Source organism: Molossus molossus, unplaced genomic scaffold (assembly GCF_014108415.1).
Source record: "Molossus molossus isolate mMolMol1 unplaced genomic scaffold, mMolMol1.p scaffold_m16_p_7, whole genome shotgun sequence".
Lineage (NCBI taxonomy): Eukaryota > Metazoa > Chordata > Mammalia > Chiroptera > Molossidae > Molossus > Molossus molossus.
In genome coordinates this window covers 39,071,923-39,095,939 of record NW_023425401.1, presented here as the reverse complement: position 1 = coordinate 39,095,939, position 24,017 = coordinate 39,071,923, and the positions used below count along the sequence as shown (strand labels likewise).

General features: G+C 37.0%; 1 protein-coding gene and 1 pseudogene across 2 annotated transcripts in view; one reads left to right on the top strand and one right to left on the bottom strand.

Annotated features, from left to right (window-relative positions):
* SLC25A40 (solute carrier family 25 member 40) overlaps positions 1-19,565 on the bottom strand; it is a 31,385-nt gene extending 11,820 nt beyond the window's left edge. For both annotated transcript variants that reach the window (XM_036247428.1, XM_036247430.1), the window contains exons 1-4: positions 19,469-19,565; positions 15,700-15,820; positions 14,318-14,377; positions 12,680-12,786 (exon numbers count right to left, since the gene is read on the bottom strand). In XM_036247428.1, coding sequence (XP_036103321.1) covers positions 12,680-12,786; positions 14,318-14,377; positions 15,700-15,796 — 264 coding nt within the window. In that variant the 5' untranslated portion in view covers positions 15,797-15,820; positions 19,469-19,565. The remainder of the gene's footprint in view (positions 1-12,679; positions 12,787-14,317; positions 14,378-15,699; positions 15,821-19,468) is intronic.
* A 221-nt stretch (positions 19,566-19,786) lies between these two features.
* On the top strand, positions 19,787-20,281 carry LOC118620148 (annotated as a pseudogene).
* Positions 20,282-24,017: the final 3,736 nt, after the last annotated feature.

Here is a 24,017-nt window from a genome sequence, read left to right as displayed (position 1 = left end):
TATATGAACCTCATGGTAACCATAAACCAAAAAAAAAAAAACCCCACAAAAAACAAAGAGAAAGGAATCCAATCAAAACACTAAAGAAAACCAACAAATCAAGAGCGATCAAAAGAAAGAAACAGTAAAGAAAAAGGAGTAAAAAAACAACAAAATGGCAATAAGCACATACCTATGAATAATTACTCCAAATGTAAATGGACTAAATGCTCCAATAAAGACATACAATGGCAGAATGGATTTAAAAAAAAAACTTGACCCATCTATATGCTACTTACAAGAGACTCACTTTAGATGGAAAGACACACATACACTGAAAATGAAAAGATGAAAAAAGATATTCCATGCAAACAGAAATGAAAAAGAAGCTAGGTTGCAATACTCATATAAGACAAAATAAACTTCAAAACAAAGACAAGACATAAAGAAGGACATTACATAATTTTAAAGGGAGAATATAACAACTTTAAATATCTATACACCTAACATAGGAATACCCACGTAAATAAAACAAATATTAATGAAATAAAGGTGAAAATGAACAATAATACTATAACAGTTGAGGACTTTAATACTCTACTTACTTCAATGGCTAGAACATCCAGACACAAACAATAACAAGGAAATAATGACCTTAAATGCCACATTAGACCAGTTTGACTAGATAGACATTTATAGAGCGTTTTATCCAAAAACTGCAGGATACACATTTTTCTTTTAAATCCTCACCCAAGGATATTTTTCCATTTATCTTCAGATAGAATGTGAGGGAGGAAGGGACAGAAAAAGAGAGAGAGAGAGAGAGAGAGAGAGAGAGAGAGAGAGAGAGAGAAAGTATCAATGTGAGAGAGACACTTTGATTGGTTGCCTCCTGCATGACCCTGACAAGGGCCGGGGACCAACCACAACTGAGGTATGTGCCCTTGACTGGAATTGAACCCATGACTCTTTGGTCCACAGGCCAATGCTCTAACTACTGAGTCAAACAAGCCAGGGCAGGATATATATTTTTTAAGTGCACATGAGACATATTCTAGTACAGATCACATACTAGGCCACAAAACAGCCTCAATAAATTCCAGAAGACTGAAATTATATCAAGCATATTTTCTGACCACAATTATATGAAACTAGAAACCAACTACAGGCAAAACACTGAAAACACCACCACCAACAAAAAACGAGTAAGTGGAGATTAAACAACACATTTCTGAACAACAAATGGATCAAAGAGGAAATCAAACAGGAAATAAAAAAATACCTTGAGACAAATGAAAATGAAACACAACCTTACAAAATTTATGGGATGCAGCAAAAACAATTATAAGAAGAAAGTTTACAGGTATACAAATGTATCTCAAGAAGCAGAAAAAAATCCAAAATAAATAATCTAAATTTACTACTAAAGAAACTAGAAAAAAAAGAAACAACCAAGATCCAAAGCAGAAAAAAAGAAATAATAGAGATCACAGTAGAAATAAATGAAATAGAAAACAGAAAAACAATAGAAAAGATGAATGAAATTAAAATCTGGTTCTTTTTTTATTATTGATTTTAGAGAGAGGAAGAGGGGAGAGAGAGAAACACTGATTTGTTGTTCCACTTATTTATGTATTCATTTGTTGCTTCTTGTATGTGCACTCACTGGAGACTGAAGCCTCAATCTTGGCTTATCAGGAAATGAAGAGCTGTTTCTTTGACAAAATAAGTAAAACTGACAAGCCTCTGGCAAGAGACATGAAGTAGAAAAGAGAAAGAATACAAACAAATAAAATCAGAAATAAAAGGAAAGAGATCACACAAATACAAAAGACCATTAAAGAATACTATGATCAATAAGGTCAAAAAATTAGACAATCTAGAAAAATTTGGATAAATTTTCAGAAACATACCATCTTCAGAGACCAAACCAGGAAGAAACAGAGAACCTGAAAATAACAATTACTACCAATGAAATTGAAGCAGTAATAATTTAAAAAAAAAACAAAAAACTCCCAACAAACAAAAGCCCAGGATCATAGGATTCACCTTCACAGGTGAATTCTGTGAACTATTTAAAGAAGAATTAGTACCTATCCTTCTCAAACTATTCCAAAAACATTGAAGAGGAAGGAATGCTTCAAAACTCATTCTACAAGGCCATCATTATTACACTGATACCAAAAGCAAAGACACTATAAAAAGAAAAGAAAATTATTACAGGCTAATATCCCTGATGAACAAAAGGCCAAAATTCTCAACAAAATACTAGCACACCAAATTCAAGAATACATGAAAAAGATTATACACCATGATCTTACACTTATACACCATGATTATACACTTGATCATGACCCACCATGATCAAGTGGGATTTATACCAGGGATCCAAGGATGAGTCAACATCCATATCACATCAACAAAACCAAGGATAAACATCATACTATCTCATTAGATGCAGAAAAAACATTTGACAAAATTCAACATCCATTTATAATAAAAATTCTCAACAAAACTGGTACAGAAGAAACATATACGAGCTTAATAAAGCCTATATATGACAAGCCCACCACTAACATCATACTGTACGGTGAAAAGCTGAAAGCTTTCCTCTAAGATCAGGAACAAGACAGAATGTTCACTCTCACAATTATTTAACATAGTACTGGAAGTTCTAGCCACAGCAATCAGACAAGAAAAAGAAATTAAATGCACCCTAAAAGGAAAGGAAGAAATACAACTATCATTATTTGCAGGACACTACATATAGAAAATACTACGAATCCACCAAAATGTTAATAAAATTAATAAAAGAATTCAGTAAAGTAGAATACAAAATTAATATACAGAAATCTGTTACATCCCTATACACTAACAATGACCAATCAGAAAAGAAATTAAGAAAACTATCCCATTTACAATTGCATCAAAAAGAATACTTAGAAATAAATTTAACCAAGGAGGTGAAAGACCTGTACTCTGAAACTATATGACACTGAAGACAGAAACTGAAAGGGCCACAAATAAATGAAAGAATATACTCTGCCCATGTATTGAAAGAATTAATATTGTTAAAATGACCATACTACCCAAAACAATCTAGAGATTCAATGCAATTCCTATCAAAATATCAATGTCATTTGTTTCAGAACTAAAACAAATAATTCTAAAATTTGTATGGTACCACGAAAGACCCCGAATAGCCAAAGCAATCTTGAAAAAGAAGAAGAAAGTTGCAGGTATCACACTCCATGATCACAAACTACACTAACTAAATAGCTATAAAAATCAAACAGTAAGTTACTGATACAAAAACAGATACTGTACATAGAACAATGGAACAGAATAGACAGCCTACAAACCTAGCTTATATGGTCAATTAACCCAAGACAAAGGTGGTAAAACTATACAATGGAGTGAAGATAGTCTTTCAACAAGAGGTGCTAGGAAAACTGGAAAGATTCATGTTAAAAGAAAATGAAACTTAACTAGTACTCTCTTATAACCATACAAAAAAATTAGCTATTGGTGAAGACTTAAATGTAAGGCCTGAAATCATAAACCTCCTGAAAGAGAACATGGAAGTAAACTATTTGATATTAGTCTAAGTAATGTCGTTTTGGATACTGCCCCTTAAGCATGGGAAACAAAAGCAAAAATAAACAAACAGGACTTCATCAAACTAAAGATCTTTTGCATTGCAAAGGAAACCTTTAACAAAACTAAAAGACAACCTACTGAATGGGAGAATATATTTGCAAATGATATATCTGATAAGGAGATGATATCCAAAATATATTGAAAAACCCATACAACTCAATAACAACAAAAAGATCCAAATGAAAAATGGGCAGAGGACATGAAAAGATATTTCTTCAAAGACATACAAATGGCCAACAGATACCTGCATATGAAAAGATACTCAACACATCAAAACCACGAGATACTCCTCACAACAATCAAAATTATTATTATCAACAATGGAACAAATAACAAGTGCTGGTGAAAATGTGGAGAAAAGGGAACTCTCATGCACTGTTGGTGGTACTATAAACTGATGCAGCCTCTATGGCAAACAGTATGGAGATTCCTTAAAAAAATAAAAATAGATTTATCATACACCCAGCAATTCTACTTCTGGGTACTTATAAAAAAAAAAAGAGAATATGTATTTGAACATGAATGTGCACCCCAAATTAATTGCAACATTATTTACAATAGCCAAGATATGGAAGCAACCTAGGAATCCACTGATAAATGGAATGGATAAATTAGATGTGGTATATATATACAATAAAATATTATGCAGCAATAAAAATGAATGCAATCTTGTCATATGCAATAACATGAAAGGACCTAGTGGGCATTAAACTACATGAAATAAGCCAAGCAGAGAAAGACAAATACTGTATGGCTTCACTCGTATGTGGAATCTTTTTTTTTTTAAATGTTTTTTATTGATTATTTATTTATTTATCCTCACTGAGGACATTTTTTTCCCTTTTTTTGTTCAGATAGAGTAGGAGGGAGAGGGAGGGAGAGAGAAACATCGACGTAAAAGGGACACATCGAGTGGCTGCCACCCGCACAACCCAACCAGGGCCGGGGACAAACTGCAACCGAGGTACATGACCTTAGCAGGAAATGAACCTGGGTCTCTCTGGACCGCAGGCTGACGCTCTAACCACTGAGACAAACTGGCAGGGTTTTTACTGATTTTTTTAAGAGATAGAGGGAGGGAGAGGGAGAGAGAGAAACATTGATGAGAGAGAGAAAAGCATCAATATCAATCTGCTGCCTCCAACACGACCCCTACCAGGGATAGAGCCCACAACCTGGGCATGTGCCTTGACTGGGAATCGAACCAGCAACTTCTTGGTGCATAGGCCGACACTCAACCACTGAGCCACACCAGCCAGGCCATATATGGAATCTTAAAAAACAAAACAAACAAGCAATGAAAACAAAAACAGACTCACAGAAACAGTTACCAGAAGGGAGAGTTGAAGGGATGGGTGAAAGGGGGAAGGGAAATGTATTAAATACTATTGTGATAAGTTTGCACTGTGATATAGATGATTACTAGAATTAGTGGAGCGATCACACTGTAAGATCTAAAAATGTTGAATCACTATATTGTACACCTGAAACTAATATAAACAATCTAATATTTGTGGAGGAAAACAGGCCATATACTAAACCTGACAAGCTCAGGGGAGGCCTGTGTAGTGGCCTTACAAACTCAAGAGACTTAAAGTAACCACACAGTATGGTCAAGTCAAAACTTTTCAACTAAAAGCATTTTATGGTGGGTAGTCCTGTCCTAGGCTAAAATCTTTCCTGATAAAGGTCAATTTTCACCTTTTTTTTGAATGTCAAAGTAACTTCCCTTTTTCCAGGCCCCTCAGGACACAACCAATACACTAGAGTCCAGACCACAAATTCTCTCATTGTTACGGTTAATTGTTGACTATTAACTATACTGTATTCACTTATATAAAAGCAGCATGTGCCTATAATTTACTTTTTATCCAATCCCAGAGGTCACCCCCTGCCCTTTGCTTTCTCCAACCTCCCTAATCTATCATCAATGGATTTCAAGTAACCCTCTATGTCTCCTCTTTTGATTGTAATATATAAAATAAGATGCAAAACTGCCATTCTCTGGAGCATTATCTCAGTCTGTTGAGATTTTTTGTATTTTTTTTTTTTTAATCCTCACCCGAGGACATTTTTCGATATTTTGTTCAGATAGAGTGGGAGGGAGAGAGAGGAAGAGAGAGAGAGAGAGAAACATGGACATGAAAGGGACACATCGAGTGGCCGCCACCCGCACGACCTGACCAGGGCCGGGGACAAACTGCAGCCGAAGTACATGCCCTTAGCGGGAACCGAACCCGGGTCTCTGTAGACCGCAGGCCGACGCTCTAACCGCTGAGCCAAACCGGCCAGGGCAGTCTGTTGAGATTTTTCTTCCCAGCAATTGTCATCAGTTTGGCTCAAATAAACTCACAAAAATTTTCTGCAGGTAAGAATGTTTCTTTCTTTCTTTTTTTTTTATCCTCAACCGAGGACATTTTTCCATTTTTTGTTCAGATAGAGTGGGAGGGAGAGAAAGGAAGAGAGAGAGAAACATCGACGTGAAAGGGACACATCGAGTGGCTGCCACCCACATGACCAACCAGGGCTGGGGACAAACTGCAAACCCGGGTCTCGGGACCACATGCCTATGCTCTAACTGCTGAGCCAAACTGGCCAGGGCAAAGAATGTTTCTTACATTGACATACTGTATACCAACTATATTTTAAAAAATTTTTTTAAATAGGAGAAAATCTTCAGGTCTAAGAGTAAGTAAAGAGTTCTTAGACTTGACATTTTCTGTGATCAATATAGAAAAATACTGATAAATTAAACTAAATCAAAATTTAAAACTTACTCCATGAAAGACCCCATTTAAGAGGATAAAAAGATAAGATAGAGCCCTGGCTGGTTTGGCTCAGCAGTTAGAGTGTTGGCCCGAGGACCAATGAGTCTCGGGTTCGATTCTGGTCAAGGGCATGTACTTTAGTAGGGGTTTGTCCCCCACCCGGGGTTGGTAAGGGAGGCAACTAGTGGATGTGTTTCTCTCATGCAGATGTTTGTCTCTCTCCCTCCCTCCCACTCTATCTGATGATAAATAGAAAAATATCCTCGAGTGAGGATTAAAAAAAAAGACAAGATAGAGACTATGAAACGTATTTGCAAACTATTTTTGTGGACGAAAAAGGGAGTATATACAAGTTCAGTAACTAAAAGTAACCTCACAGGATGATCTGACCATAAATTCTTAAATGGGCAGGTCAAGGTAGGCAGGTCCCACCACAGGCATTCTTCAGTAAAAAATGTTTATCTTTGATTTAAGCAAGTCCTATCCATTGTTTTTGTGCATCTAAGTTAATTCACCTTTGAAATGCCTCTTTTCAGTCCCCTGGGAAGTATAATGACCCTCAAGAGAGCACATAATCTTAACTGTCCTGTAATCCACTCCCTGCCTTGCTTTCTCCCATCTTCATGTAATCTTCCTTACTTCTCTCCTTAATTGCAAATGCATAAAAGACTGCAAACTGGCATTCTGAGAAGTATTTTTCTCAATCTGTTGAGATGTAGCTTCCAGACCTCTCCGACTCTTATAAATTTTTTTACAGGACTGGATATTCCTAGGTCCACAAACCCTAAACATGCAACTACCATATGACCCAGCAACTGCAGTCCTGAACATTTATCCTAGAGAAATACTCATTATGGTCTTTGTCCATGGTTTCTGGCACAGAGCACCAAAAATTCTTCAAATTTCCTAAGTGATAAAGAGCAATGGAAGCATCTTTTGTTATATTTGATCTTTTGTCCTCAGTCCTGAAATAGCTCCAGATAAAGGTGAAAAGAGTTTCTTTTGTTATTCACAACAAGGCTCTTTCAACCACATCTGAGTTTATGCTAATGAGGCAATTTTTGGAAAGACCCAGATAACCACAAGGTGGGGGCTGGCTGCCAGGGGGTATACCTGTGGGAGGTATTTTGGGTTCAGCTCTAGACCACTGTAATAAAGCAAGTCATGGAAATTTTTTCATTTCCCAGTGTATATATGTTATGTTTACACTACATTGTAGCCTATTTAGTATGCAATAGTATTATGTACATAAATGTTTATACCTTAATTAAAAAACACTTTATTGCTAAAAAATGTTAATCATCATCTGAGCCTTTAGCAAATCATACATTAATTGGCTGGTGGCGGGTCTTGCCTCAATGTTGATGGCTGCTGACTGATCAGGGTGGGCCTGCTGACTGATGGTTGGCTGTGGTAATTTCTTAAAATAGAATAACGAAGTTTGCCACATCAATTGACTCTTTCTTCCAAGAACAATTTTTCTGAAGCATGCCATGCTATTTGATAAGTTTATCTACAGTAGAACTTCTTTCCAAATTGAAGTCAATCCTCTCAAACCATGCCTCTGCTTTATCAATTAGGTTGATGTAATATTCTAAATCCTTTGCTGTCATGTTAACAATCTTTTTTTTTTATTTTCACAGTATCTTCATGGGGAATAGATTCCGACACAAGAAACCACTTTATTTGCTCATCCATGAGAAGCAACTCCTTAACTACTCAAGTTTCATCATGAGATTGCAGCAATTCAGCTACATCTTCAGGTTCCACTTCAAGATCAGTTGCAGTTTCCACATCTGTAGTTGTCCACTGTTAAGTCTTGAACTCCTCAAAGTCATCTATGAAGGTTGTAATCAAGCTCTTCCAAACTCTGACTGATGTTGATATTTTGACCTCTTTCCATGAATCACAACTGTTCTTAATGGCCTCTAGAATGGTGAATTCTTTCCAGAAGGTTTTCTATTGACTTTGCATAGGTCCATCAGAGGAATCACCATCTAGAGCAGCTATAGCCGTATGAAATGTATTTCTTAAGTAATAAGACATGAAAGTCAAAATTACTCCTTGATCCATGAGCTGCAGAATAGATATTATGTTAACAGGCATGGGAACAACATTCATTTCATTGTACATCTTCATCAGAGCTCTTAGGTGACCAAGTGCTGTAGGGTCACACAAGGATACAGCTCGATTCCCCCTCCCAGTCAGCTGAACGGTGTCCAGCAGCCACAAGGAGCAGAACAGCACAGAACAGGGACTTTTCCCATGTCCTTGACAGTGAGAAAGTTTGCTTTGTCTTTAGCCTGCAAGAAAACCATACCCAGCACCACCTCCTCCCCCTCCCCACTGCTAGATAAACACCTGTCTGACTCTGGCCAAGTGCAGTAATTCACTAGAACCAGCTGCCATCCCATCCCTTTTGTCTTCCCCACTGTGAAAGTACTATGTCCTTCCCCTTTGGTCTCCCTCCGGTTTTTTTTTTTTTTTTTTTTTTGACTATCAAAGAACACAGTGGCACTCCAAACCTGGTGACAGGTGCATTGTCATTGAGCAGTAATATTTTCAAAGGAATCTTTTTCTCTGAACAATAGGTCTCAAAATGGGCTTAAAATATTCAGTAAACCATGTTATAAACAGATATACTGTCATCCAAATTTTATTGTTCCATTTATAGAGAGCACTGGAAGAGTAGAATCAGCATAACTCCTAAGGGCTCTAGGATTTTCAGAATGATCTAAATAAGCATTGGCTTCAATGAAATTTTTTTTTCTTCATTAATTTTTAGAGAGAGGGGAAGGGAGAGAGCGAGATAGAAACATCGATGAAAGAGAATAACGATTGGCTGCCTCCTGCATGCCCTTCATTGGGGATTGGGCCCATAACCTGGGCATGTGCCCTGACTGGAAATTGAACTGGTGATCTCTTGGTGCCTGGGTCACTCAACCACTGAGCCATACCAGCCGGGCGCATTGGCTTCAATTTAAAGCTACCTGAGTCTGACTGTCCTTTGAAGCTTTGAAGTCAGGCATTTTTTTTTTTTTTTTAATTTTTAATTTTTTTATTAATTTATTTTTGTTACAGATGTTTTTCCTTTTTCCCCCATTGACACCCTCCTCCCAACCCCCCACCACCTACCCGGTCCCCAGCATTGTTGTCTATGTCCATGGTTACCCATACATGCATATAAATTCTGTGGTTTATCTCCCCCCGCCCCCAAACCCCTCTTCTGAGGTTTGTCAGTCTTACCCTACTTCTATGTCTCTGGGTCTATTTTGTTCATTATATTCCACAAATAAGTGAGATCATGTGATATTTGTCATTCTCTGACTGGTTTATTTCACTTAGCATAATACTCTTCAGGTCCCTGCATATTGTCTCAAAGGATAAGAGATCTTTCTTACAGCTGCATAGTATTCCATTGTGTATATGTACCACAGCCAGGCATTCACTTCTCTTCTCTAGCTGTGAAAGACCTAGATGGCATCTTTCAATATAAGGCTGTTTCATCTAATTGAAAATCTGTTGTTTAATGTAGCCACTTTCATTATTTTAGCTAGACCTTCTGGATAACTTGCTGCAGCTTCTATATCAGCACTTGTTGCTTCACCTTGCACTTTTATGTTATAAAGCTGGCTTCTTACCTTAAATCTGATCAACCAACATCTGCCATCTTAAAAATTTTCTTCTGCAGCTTCCTTACCTCTCCCAGTCCTTGCTCTAGATTAGGCTTTGGCTTAAGGCAATATTGTAGCTGGTTTGATCTTCTATCCAGACTACTAAAACCTCCATATCAGCAAAAAAGCTATTTTGCTTTCTCAATACTCCTGTGTTCACTAGAGCAGCATTTATGTTTTTCCTCATTAAACTTTGTTTTAATGGGTCTCAAATGTCTGTGACTGATTTTTGGTCATGTTGTTTCTATTAAAAAGTACCGACTTTAAAAACTAATATCTTAAAAATCGCCACACAAAAAAACAAATGGTCTACCAAACATTCTCCTTTCTTTCTGAAGCTTTTGATTCATTGTAATCATTGTCTGATGGACTGGCACCAGGCAAACTGCTCAACCATTACCTCACTTACCCAACCTTAACTCCTGCCCTGTTCCAGGAACTGTTTGCCCCGGGCTTATAGACCCACAGCCTATTACGCGTCAGGCAGATATAAAAATCGCAGACCCCAGCATCGGGCGCAGTCTGTGAACCGGCCCGGAGTGTACCCAATAAAGCCTGATCTGGTTATTCGGCTGTTTGGCTCTCCAGTCTCTTCTCATCTTTTCAGCGGCGCCCCCAATTCCTTACAATCATTAACCAGTCTTTTACTATTAAACTTAAGTGACCAATTGAGACAAACAGGTCTGACCTTTCTTTCACCACTGCATAAGGCTGGGGGTGGCAAGTATTGGGAAGAATATTCATATAGTCTTCTTGGTGACTTGGTGACTTTGCCAGCTCCAGCTGCCTTTTGGTCCATTGTTTTGATGACACCCAAAGCAACTCTCTGTTTCATGCCACAAACAGCAAAACAGCCCAGAGGAGCTCTCAACCCACATGGGCTTGCCAGAAACCAGATAGACAATGGCAGGATCACCAGATTTCAAAAACTGTGGGCCATCTTCCAGCTTCTTCCCAGAACAATGATCAATCTTCAGCTCAGCAAATTTGCAAGCAATTATGAGCTGTATGCCAATCCAGCACAGGTGCACGTCCAGCACTGATTTGGCCTGGATGGTTCAGGATACTCACCTGAGCTGTGAAGCCAGCTGCTTCCACTGGTGGGTCATTTATGCTGTCACAAGCCACACTGCCACTACAACATTGTGTCTGTCAAAGGTGTTCACCGTGGAGTGGCACTTTTAATTTCCTTTCAGAAGTTTTCCTTGGCTAACTGGTACAAGAGGCCTAACTTTAAGCCTGTCTCAGCTTTTGACATGTCTTCCTCATTAAGCTTCATCATTTCTAGCTTTTGATTTAAAGTGAGAGACACCTAACTCTTCCTTTCACTTGAACACTCAGAGGTCATTATAGAGCTATTAATCAACTTAAGTTCAACACTGTTGTGTCTCAGATAATAGGGAGGCTCAAGGAGACAGCAACAGAGATGTAGAACAGCTAGTCAGTGGAGCAGTCAGAACACGCACAGCATTTAGCAGTTAAGTTCGCTGTTCTATATGGGCATGGTTCATGGTACCCCAAAACAATTATAATCCTAACATCAAAGATCACTGATCACAGACCACCATAACAAATATAATAATACCGAGAGAGTCTGAAATATTGTGGGAATTACCAAAATGTGACACAGATACACAAACTAAGCAAATGCTGTTGGAAAAATGGCACCGGTAGACTTGCTCAACACAAGGTTGTCACAATCCTTCAATTTCTAACAACAACAACAACAACAACAACAAAAGCAACATCTGGGAAGTGCAATAAAACAAAGCATAACAAAATGAGGTATGACTGCAGAGGCTAAAAACTTTCAGCCCCACTCCCCTATCCTACCATTTTCCCTAACCTGAGGAACTTCGGGGAAGAGAGAGTGACTGCAGGTTGAAATAATCACCAATAGCCAGTGATTTAATTAATCATACCTATATAATAAAACCTACATTAAAAATTCCTAAAGTATGGGGTTTGGGAACTTTCAGGTTGGTGAAAACATGGAGGTGCTGGGAGGATGGCACACTTGGAGAGGAAATGTAAGCTCCACATCCCTTCCCCAAGCCTTGCCCTATGCTTATCTTCTCCCTGGCTGTTCCTAGGTTGTATCCTCTGATAATAAACTGGTAATGTAGCAAGTCAACTGTTTTCCTGAGTTCTGCAAACCATTACAGCATATTTTCAAACCCAAAGAGGCAGTCATGGGAACTCCAACTGATAGCCAATCAGTCAGAAACACAGGTGACAACTTGTACTTGTGACTGGCATCTGAAATGGGAGCAGTCTTGTGGGACTGAGCCCTTAACCTATGGAACCTGATGCTAACTACAGGCAAATAATGTCAGAATTGCATATGACCTACAATTATCCCAAGTAAAAATATTTCATTTAAAAAATATACTCCCTTTTTTCCTACATGAAAAGAAAGTTAGAGTTAAAAGAAAGAAGTACCTTCCCTTTCCTGCTTCAATATCCACCTATCTGTGGATAAATTTGCTAATTATTTGATAAAATTTTACTGTCCTGTAATTTGGAAAATCTTTCATTAATAAGATTAAATATAAAAACAGAAATATACCGTGATTATAAATAATATAATCTCCTTACCAATGTTCCCCGGAAATATCCTGGCTTCTTATACCATGCTTTGTTGCCTTCCTCTTCACAGATACATAGATGATCCATAAGTCCATTACTATATACAAAACATTTTCCTAACAAAGAAGATTACAACAGTCAACAATTACTTCCCACAAGTGTATTATTTTTATTGATGAACAAATTAAAATTACAAGGAGGGGACCAGAAAATTATAAGAAAAGATATACTTTTTGTCCTCATCTTTTCGGATGACATATACATATGATTTGCTTAATGACAAAGCATTGGAATATAAATTTTCAGTGGTTGAAAGTAATTGAGCAAATTAGTGAATTATATGTTTTCAGAACTGTAGTAAGCAAATGCACACAAAAATGAATTCTTTTTGGTTATCTGAGCGAATGGAGAGAAAAGGTAAAGGAGGAAAACCTGTTCTGATATAAGAACATTGGTGTACATCCTCTCTATTTAACAAGAAAACTCTGTGGTATGCAAGAGAAATGCAGACAAAAATATATTATGAATCTAATGTATCTGAAAGTTGCTAAGAGAGTAAGTAGATCTTAAAAGTTCTCAAGACATGCAAAAGTAAATTTTTGAGGTGATGGATGTTAACTAAACTTATTGTGGTAATCATTTCACAATATATACATATATTAAATCATTATGTTGCATACCTAAAACTAATCCAGTGTTACTTGTCAATTATATCTCAATAAAAATAGATCATAAAAAAATATGTTCTTCTTGGTCAATGTAAATGATGCTATGCTTTGTTCCTTTCTCTGGATTTATACTGCTCAGTTTAGACATTCATCACCTTCCACCTATTTTACTACTTTCTCTAATACCAACTCCTTCCCATTATTGGACTAACTCTTGCTGCCAAAATTGTCTTCTCTGTTCGACCATCTATATTATTCTGTGAATTTTATAATACATAAGGCAAATGCCTCCTGTTTTTAGGGCTTTCTTTTTTAATTTTAATTATTTTTTCCATCTTTAATGTATAGAAAACTACCTTACTTTTTAGTCTCCTCCTACAACTTTTCTACCCTGTAATTCATCTGAAATATGCCTGCTATTCGTTCTATCACACTGCTATGTATTCAACAGTATCATTTATGTCTCAGCCAATTTCCTCACAGTCCAGTTTTGTTTTTTAAACCTGTTTTAAAGTGCCATTATCTTCATAAAACTATAAAAATTGATGAAGAAATTGCTTATTTTTGCCCATCTAATAAAAGTGTATAATTTCTCTTCTCAGATTGCACATAAACCATACCATCTAGAAATTAACCAATTTCTGCCTGATAAAATAATGAGTTTCCAATCACTGTATTCAAGCAACTGTTGATGTTGTAGGATTGTCATGGCTCTTGGGCTACGGAGCAAGCTAGATTCTAAGGTCCCTGACAAGTATAATTCTGCTCTTACATCCTCTGACTTAATTAGTATGTTCATAAAAGTGTTATATATACATGTTTGTTTTCTGCCTACATCTCATCATGTACAAGTGATGAAAAACTGCTTCTGCATGATGGTAAATATTTTTAATTAAAAAAAAGAGATTAATATTCAAACAATAATGAATTCAGTAACATTTAAAAATCTAACAACAGTTCCAGGATAACTAGTACATACCTTTATGAAATGGATTGCTTTGGGCTTGCAGTCGAATTTTAACAACATCCAGGGGTGTCACTATGAAGATACATAAATTTCAATTAATTGCATCTAAATTTAGAAATGTTTGTCCAAAGAACACAAAATACAAGGTGGGGCAAAAGTAGGTAAACAGTTGTGAGTATGTGAAGCAAACTTTATTCTTGTATTGTTAATTATTAATTATTGTATTATTTTCCATTTGACTGTATAATAATGGGCAAAATTATTTATCTTAAAATGGTTATGCAAATAACATTTTAATTTTTGCCCTTGAATTTTGTTTGAGGTGGATCAACAAAAAGACAATGTAATCACTTCTCTCACAAGTACTAAAATGTCTATTAAAATATTTCTATAACTATAATTCCATTAACATCAAAACTAAAATACTAGTCCAAAAGTCTACTTACATATGGAGAATAACTCAGTATTACAAGTAATCAATAATGAAACAATATTAGTCTTCATAATCTATTAAATTTACCTGTATTGAATGAACACTATAGTTAATGTAAATTTGAGAAATCCAGTCATAAATCAACTTTACCAACAGGTTGTATTATTCCATCTGGGAATAGCACAACAAAGGAGAATGCTTTTAATTTGCATACTGTGTTTTGCCCAAGTAGAAAAAATGCCATATAATGGTACCAAAGAAAACTTCTCCTCATCTGAAAGTGATTTATTTCTAAGGCCTTTGCAACCCTAACATTCTGACCTGAAGTAAAATACTGCTATATTAAAGCAATTAGTTTATATTTGTTCTAGTCATCTGCCATCTTATTTTAATAAACCAGCCAAGAAAATAATTAACATTATAAACTATCACCTACCTATGTCATTTGGCTGTTTCTATAAGAAACTATCAAAAAAAACCCAAAAAAACAGAAAAATGTGGTCCAGAAAAATTTAAGAAATTTACCATTAATACAAGCAAAATTAAACAATTTGTATTTATTGCTACTGTAAATTGTCCAAATTCTGTATTATTCATTATGCTGATATTTTATTTCATCTACTTGCTTTCTATTTTAAAAAGGATAAAAGAGAAAAGTTTAACACAGATAGGGACCACAGAAAACTCCTGGTACAAGCCCCTAAGTTACAGATGAAAAATGAACCTCAGAGAGAAGTAGAGACAATCCCAAAGTGCATCCATCTTGAGAATGACAAAACAAGGACTAAAATTCAAGTCACTTGATACTCTGCCGTGGGTTCTTTTATGTTATGTTGATGGAGGAATACTGTCATTTATGAAGAATGAATGATAATATTATCATCATTTCACAAATAATAAAACTCAAATGGATTTAATGATTCATTCAATTATATAATCTACATCAATAACGTTATTTTACCCATTAGTGATGTCAGTATAGCTCCAGTACAAGAAGCAAGCATTTGTTGAAGAGGTGTCACTTTGATAATCTGTGGTCCCTCTGCTTCAGAATCCATATTTTTAACTAACTGAAGAAAAATCTGTTAAAGAAAAGCAAGATGTAAAATAAAAGTTTAATGAAAAATGACTGCAAAACTGACTGCTATAAATTTTTAAAACTATAAAAACAATGACCAATATTAATATCAAAGCACATGTTGTGATAACTATCAAGAGTATGTATGTAAATTCTATACACAAAGACACTACACAACTGTCCTTAGTAGAACATGTTCTCTCATTCTCCAAAAAAGGTAAACACTTCAGCTAAGCTGTGTGAGCAGCATCATTCTTGCAAGACGGTTAATAGAGCATTAAGAAAACAGACTCTGACTATGTAACACAATGAAAGCAGCTGACCAACAAGACGCAGAATCTATGAATTTAGCCTCTAAGAACTATTCAGATACTCTAATATGGTACAGTTATCAGCAAATAATAGCACTCTTTTTACTGCATACCAAAAGCTGTTGCAAAGGTATAAAAATAAAAACACAAGCTCCATAAGAAACATCTTAGAAAAATGTGATGAGGAAAACAAAATATACTTCCTTAAAAAAAGTCAGTCAACAAAAAAAGCACAAAAATCACTTATAAACTTGCTATTCAAAAATAACCACTGGCAACATACAGGTGTCATCTTTCTAAATGTGTCACATGCTCATAAATACATGTGTAAATATGCAAATGATGTTGTACATATTATGTACAGGTGAGGCAAAAGTAGATTTACAGTTGTGTGTACATGAAACAGAATTTATTCTTGTATTATTAATTATAAACTTACCTTATGCCCACCCTGTTATGTATATGCAGATGTTATTTGCACGTGCAGATTACATCTAATTAAACATTAATAAACATTTGTATATCTTTGTACATGCCTTTCTTTTTATTTATATTGTTGAAAATATTACAGATGTTCCCTCCTTTCCCCCCCCATTGATCCTCTCCACCCCACTCTGTGTACATGCTTTTCAGAAAAACAAAAATATTGTATGTAAACTGTATTGAAAAATAAAGTAAAAAAAAATAAGTTACTACTACTATTCATATTATTTAATAGACCATTTTGACACTTAAAAATACAGACATTGTGTCACTATAGATCTACATTATAATTTATGCTTGAAGTTTTTAATTTTATAAGAACCAGTCTCATATTGTTAGATATTAAGTTTACTACTAGTTTTTCTTTTTTTTTTATCCTCACCTGAGAACATTTTTCCATTTTGTTCTGGTAGAGTGGGAGGGAGAGACAGAGAGAGAGAAACATCGACGTGAAAGGGACATATCGAGTGGCTGCCACCCGCACAACCAACCAGGGCCGGGGACAAACCACAACTGAGGTACATGCCCTTTGCAGGAACCAAACCCAGGTCTCTCTGGACCACAGGCCGACGCTCTAACTGCTGAGCCAAACCGGCCAGGGCGAAGAAACTTAATTTTGATAATACTCCAGTTCATATCCCAATTTTGTCTATTATCCCAATAATAATTTTGCAAAAATAAATAATAGTTTTATTGTTTCTTTAAACTTTTACCTGTTTTTAAATTTTTTAATTGAATTTATTGGGGTGACATTGGTTAGTAAAATTGTTTCAGGTGTTCAATTCCATAATACATCATTACTGCATTGTGTGTTCACCACCCCAAGTCTCCTTCCATCACCATTTATCCTCCTTTTACTGTCTTCTACCTCCCCCCCCAACCCCCTTTCCCTCTGATAATCACCATACCATTGTCTGTGAGGTGGTTTTTTTTTAATCCCTTCATCTTTTCCACCCAGGCCCCTAACACTCTCCTCTCTAACAGCTGTCAGTCTGTTTTCTGTATCTATAAGTCTGTTTCTATTTTGTTTATTTTGTTCATTAGATTCCACATATAAGTGAATTCATGTGGTATTTGTCTTTCTCTGACCGGCTTATTTCACTTAGCACAATACTCTCCAGGTCCATCCATGCTGCCACAAAAGGTAAGATTTCCTTCTTTTTTTAAGGCCAGGTAGTATTTCATTGTGTAAATATTTTTATCCACTCATCTACTGGTGGGCAATTTGGGCTCCTTCTAAATCTTGGCTATTGTAAATAATGCTGCAATGAACGCAGGGGTGCATGTATTGTTTTGAATCAGTGTTTTAAGTTTCTTTAGATATATTCCAAAAAGTTGAATTGCTGAGTCATAAGGCAGTTCCATTTTTAATTTTTTGACGTAACTCCATACTGCTTTCCACAGTGGCTGCATCAATCTGCATTCCCACCAACAGTGTGTGAGGGTTCCCTTTTCTCTGCAAGCTCACCAACACTTGATTTATTGATGATATCCATTCTGACAGATGTGAAGTGTTATCTCATCATGGTTTTAATTTGCATTTTTCTGATCATTAATGATGTTGAGCATCTTTTCATGTCTATTGGCCATCTGTATGTACTCTTTGGAAAAGTGTCTGTTCAGGTCCTTTACCCCTTTGTTCCTTTTTTTCTGTTAGTCCTCACCTGAGGATATTTTTTCCCTTGCTTTTTAGAAAGAGTGGAAGGGAGGGAGAGGAGAGAAGGGGAAAGGGGGACAGAAGGGAGAGAGAGAGAGGAAGAGACCGACAGATAGAGAAATATTGATGTGAGAGAGACACATTGATTGGTTGTCTCCCACATGTGCCCTAACAAGGGCCAGGGATGGAACCTACAACAGAGGTATGTGACCTTAACTGAGAATGAAACTCACTCTAACCACTGAAAAACAGTGGCCAGGGCCCTTTGCCCATTTTTTAATTGGATAGTTTTTATGGTGTTTACTTTTATAAATTCTTTATAAATTTTGGATATTAATCTCTTATCAAATGTATTATTGGCAAATACATTCTTTCATTCAGTGGGGTGTCGTTTCATTTTGTTGATGTTTTTCTTCATTATATAAAAACTATTTAGGTTTTTTTTTTTCAATCCTCACCCGAGGACATTTTTTGATACTTTGTTCAGATAGAGTGGGAAGGAGAGAGAGGGAGAGAGAGGGAGAGGGAGAGAGAGAGAGAGAGAGAGAGAAACATCGACATGAAAGGGACACATCGAGTGGTTGCCACCCACACGACCCAACCAGAGCCAGGGACAAACTGCAACAGACGTACGTGCCCTTAGCGGGAACCGAACCTAGGTCTCTACGGACTGCAAGCCAACATTCTAACAGCTGAGCCAAACCTGGGCCAGGGCCTATTTAGCTTTATGTACTCCCATTTGTTTATTTTTTCTTTTCTTTCCCTTGCCCAAGGAGACATATCATAAAAATACTGCTACAAGAAATGTCCTAGATTTTACTACCTACGTTTTCTTCTGGGATTTTTACAGTTTTGAGTCTCACATTTAAGTCTTGAATCCATTTTGAGTTTATTCCTGTGTATGGTGTAAAAAGGTGATCTAATTTCATTTTCTTGTACTTCTGTACCCAATTTTCCAGACACCATCTATTGAATAGACTGTGTTTACCCCATTATATGTTCTTGCCTTCTTTGCCAATATTAACTGACAATATAGGTGTGGGTTTATTTCTGGGCTATTTTGTTCCATTGATCTATATGTCTGTTTTTATGCCCAGTACCATGCTGTTTTAATTACTATGGCCTTGTAGTATAGTTTGATGTCAGGTAGCATGATTCCTCCATCTTTGTTCTTTTTTCTCAAGACTGTTGTGGTACCCACCTGGTTTAAGTCTTTTCCTCAACTCTGTGCTCCAATATTTTGTTTGTAACATCAGTAGCTGAAAACCTGTAGTGAAAGAAAAAAACAAAAACAAAACTGTTTTATGTTTTCACACAGGAAAAGCCTAAAGGAAAGGAGCATGTAAAAAACTTTAAAACACAAAGTAACATTTATTGAATGCTTTCTAGTAAGTACTTTGAGGAATATGAAGAACACGCCACAAATGCTAGCATTAGAGTTATGAAAGTATTTTCACAAAAACTTCCTATTATCCTAGTACATATATTCCACTTTAAAAACAAACAATTCTAGCTCTTTCTGTCTCCGGCTGCGGCCTCGTGAGGAGCTGCTGCCATGTCTGCCCATCTGCAGTGGATGGTCCTACGAACTGCTCCAGTTTCCTGATCAAGAGAAACAAGCAGACGTACAGCACCGAACCCAATAACCTGAAGGCCCGCAACTCCTTTCGCTACAATGGGCTGATTCACCGCAAGACGGTGGGCGTGTAGCCAGCGGCCGATGGCAAGGGGGTGGTGGTCGTCATGAAGCGCAGATCCGGCCAGCGAAAGCCGGCCACCTCCTACGTGCGGACCACCATCAACAAGAATGCCCGGGCCACCCTGAGCAGCATGCGGCATATGATCCGCAAGAACAAGTACCGCCCAGATCTGCGCATGGCTGCCATCCGCAGGGCCAGTGCCATCCTGCGCAGCCAGAAGCCCGTGATGGTGAAGAGAAAGCGGGCCCGCCCCACCAAGAGCTCCTGAGCACGCCCCTTCCCCCCAAAGCAATAAAGGTATTGGCCAACTTTGCTCAAAAAAAAAAAAAAAAAAAAAATTAAAATGTCCATACTACCCAAAGCAATCTATAGATTCAATGCAATCCCCATCAAAATACCAACGACATATTTCATAGAACTAGAACAAATACTTCAAAAGTTCATATGGAACCAAAAAAGACCCCGAATAGCCACAGCAATCTTGAAAAAGAACAACAAAGTAGGTGGGATCACAATACCAGATATCAGGTTATACTACAAAGCGACTGTAACCAAAACAGCCTGGTACTGGCACAAGAACAGGCATATAGACCAGTGGAACAGAACTGAAAACCCAGAAATGGACCCAAGGCAATACGCTCAATTAATATTTGACAAAGGTGGCAAGAGCATACAGTGGAGTAAAGACAGCCTCTTTAATAAATGGTGTTGGGAAAATTGGACAGCTACATGCAAAAAAAATGAAACTAGACCATCAACTTACACCATGCACAAAAATAAACTCAAAATGGATAAAAGACTTAAATGTGACCCGTGAATCCATAAAAATTCTAGAAGAAAATGTAGGCAACAAAATTTCGGACATCATACGGAGCAGAATTTTCACTGATACATCACCTAAGGCAACAGAAATAAAGGAGAAAATGAACACATGGGACTACATCAAACTAAAAAGCTTCTGCACAGCAAAAGAAACAATCATCAAAATGGAAAGGCAACCCACTGTATGGGAGAACATCATTGCCAATGATGTATCAGATAAGGGGTTAATTTCCAATATATATAGAGTGCTCATACAACTCCACAAAAGGAAGACAAAGAACCCAATTAAAAAATGGGCAGAGGAGCTGAATAGACACCTCTCCAAACAGGACATACAAATGGCCAAGAGACATATGAAGAAATGCTCAACATCACTAATCGTCAGAGAAATGCAAATTAAAACAACAATGAGGTATCACCTCAAACCTGTCAGAATAGCCGCCATCAACAAATCATCAAACAACAAGTGTTGGCGAGGGTGTGGAGAAAAGGGGACTCTAATATACTGCTGGTGGGAATGCAGACTGGTGCAGCCGCTATGGAAAACAATATGGTGCTACCTCAAAAAATTAAAAATTGAACTTCCATTTGACCCAGTGATCCCACTGCTGGGAATATACCCTAAGAAGCCTGAAACACCAATCAGGAAGAATATATGTACCCCCATGTTCATAGCAGCACTACTTACAATAGCTAAGATCTGGAAACAACCCAAGTGTCCACCAGTAGACGAATGGATAAAAAAGCTGTGGTACATATACACAATGGAGTACTATGCAGCGGTAAGAAAGAAAGATCTCTTATCCTTTGAGACGACATGGAGGGACCTGGAAAGTATTATCCTAAGTGAAATAAGCCAAGCAGAGAAAGACAAATACCACATGATCTCACTTATATACGGAATATAATGAACATAACAGTCTGAGGAATACAGTAGACCCAGACACATGGAAGTAGGGCACAGACCGACATCCCTCAGAAGAGGGGATGGGGGGTGGGGGGGGGTGGGAAGAGATACACCACAGAACTTATATGCATGTATGCATGACCAATGGACATGGACAACTAAGCCGGGGACGGGGTGGAGGTGGGGTGGGGTGGGGGATGCCAATGGGGTAAAAAGGTAAAATATCTGTAACAAAAAAATAAATAAAAATTCATAAAAAAAAAAAAAAACCAAACAAACAATTCTATAACCTGAACACATTGATCAATCTTAGATTATTGTGAAATCAAACAAATAGATTTTGTAACATAAGCTTAAGTATCCGGCATCCTCTATGACATATTTTGGGGGAACGTTTTTCTATCCTCACACGAGGACATTTTTCGATATTTTGTTCAGATAGAGTAGGAGGGAGAAAGAGAGAGAGAAACATCGACGTGAAAGGGACACATCAAGTGGCTGCCACCCACACGACCCAACCAGGGCTGGGGACAAACTGCAACCAAGGTATGTGCCCTTAGCGGGAACCGAACTCCGGTCTCTCCAGACGGCAGGCCGACGCTCTAACCACTGAGCAAAACCGGCCAGGGCTTTATCTGAATCTAAGCAATCCTTTAGCTCTAACTTCCATTTTAGAGGAAATCCAGAGACTAAAGTAACACAGTAAAGGATACTATAAAATAAGAGAAGGTGTAATACTCCAGTCGACAGGACTGTAGTTTCCTCAACAAATGAAAGTAAGGCAAGAAAAAAGGTGGCAAAGAGGGAGAACTGTTTTATAACCAAGGAATCCCATGAGTCAACAACCAAATGTATCCTGGTTCAAAACAAACAAACTGTAAAAAGCCAGTTTGATGGCAACTAAAATAATCTGAACATTGGCTAGATATTAGATAATATTAAAATTATTACCTAATTTTTTTGTGAAATAACAGTATCGTAGTTTCATAAAAAGTATGTTTATTTAAAAGACTCATACTAAAGTATTAAGCACTAAATGTTATGAAAATGTAGTTTACAATATTTCAAAAAAAATGAATATACTGAAATGTTAACAATCTGTTAAATCTAGGTGATAAGTATGCCATAAGTATTTCACTGTTCTGTATTTTTCAGTATATTGAAAAATTTACACAATAAAAATTTAATTCCTGAACTTTATGTAAAATCTTCAAGTCTAAGAACATAGTTCCAACACTCACTTATATGAACACATTTCTTTTAAGTGGACAGATAATAAACATATGCTAGAATACAGGTATACTCCTCCTCCTCCAGTAGAGTAAAAAGGCCTACAATGCTTTACTTTGACACTCATCCTAGCAAAGGCAACCTGAATACGTTCACCTGAAATTGAAGACAAAAGAAAAAGAAATTGATATATTTCTAGCAATTATTTAGAATGTAAGGGAAAGAACTGTTTCTAGGCTCTCTATTCTATTCTACTGGTCAACTAACTTACTACTTTTAAACCATACCACACTATATTATTATTGAGTCATGATAAGTTCTTTTATTTGGTAAGGTAAGTCTACCCTCCCTGTTCCTCTTCTGCAGAAGTATCATGGTTACTGTTGGTCCAGTAGGCCCTCATATATACTTAAAAATTATCTTGCCAAGTTCCTTTAACACCCTCTTTGAAATTTTGATTGGAATGAAACTGAATATATATATATATAAATATGAAGAGAATTAATAAATACCAAAACAGTCTATCCTTTCCTTACTTCTGTTCTGAAAAGTTTCAAAATCTGTCCTACAGAGATCCTGCATATCAGTGGCAGGTCTAAATCTGGTAGTTGCTAAAACTAATATAAATTGTATCTTTTATATTCTCTCTGCTGTTAGCATAAACAGCTGATATTGTATATTACTCTTATATCCAGCCAAGCTTGCTAAAAGAGTCTCATATTATTTCTAATTAATGAGTAATAGACTCCTGATTTTTTGTTTTTTATCCTCACCCGAGGACATTTTTCGATATTTTGTTCAGATAGAGTGAGAGGGAGAGAGAGAGAGAGAAACATCGACATGAAAGCAACACATCGAGTGGTTGCCACTCACACTTCCCAACCAGGGCTGGGGACAAACTGCAACCAAGGTATGTGCCCTTAGCGGGAACCGAACCCGGGTCTCTCCGGACCGCAGGCCAACGCTCTAACCGCTGAGCCAAACCGGCCAGGGCAGACTCCTGATTTTTTAATATAAAAGTTTATATTGTCTACAAATATTTGATTTCTGCCCTTTTCAAACATCATGCTACCAATTTAATTTTCTTATTC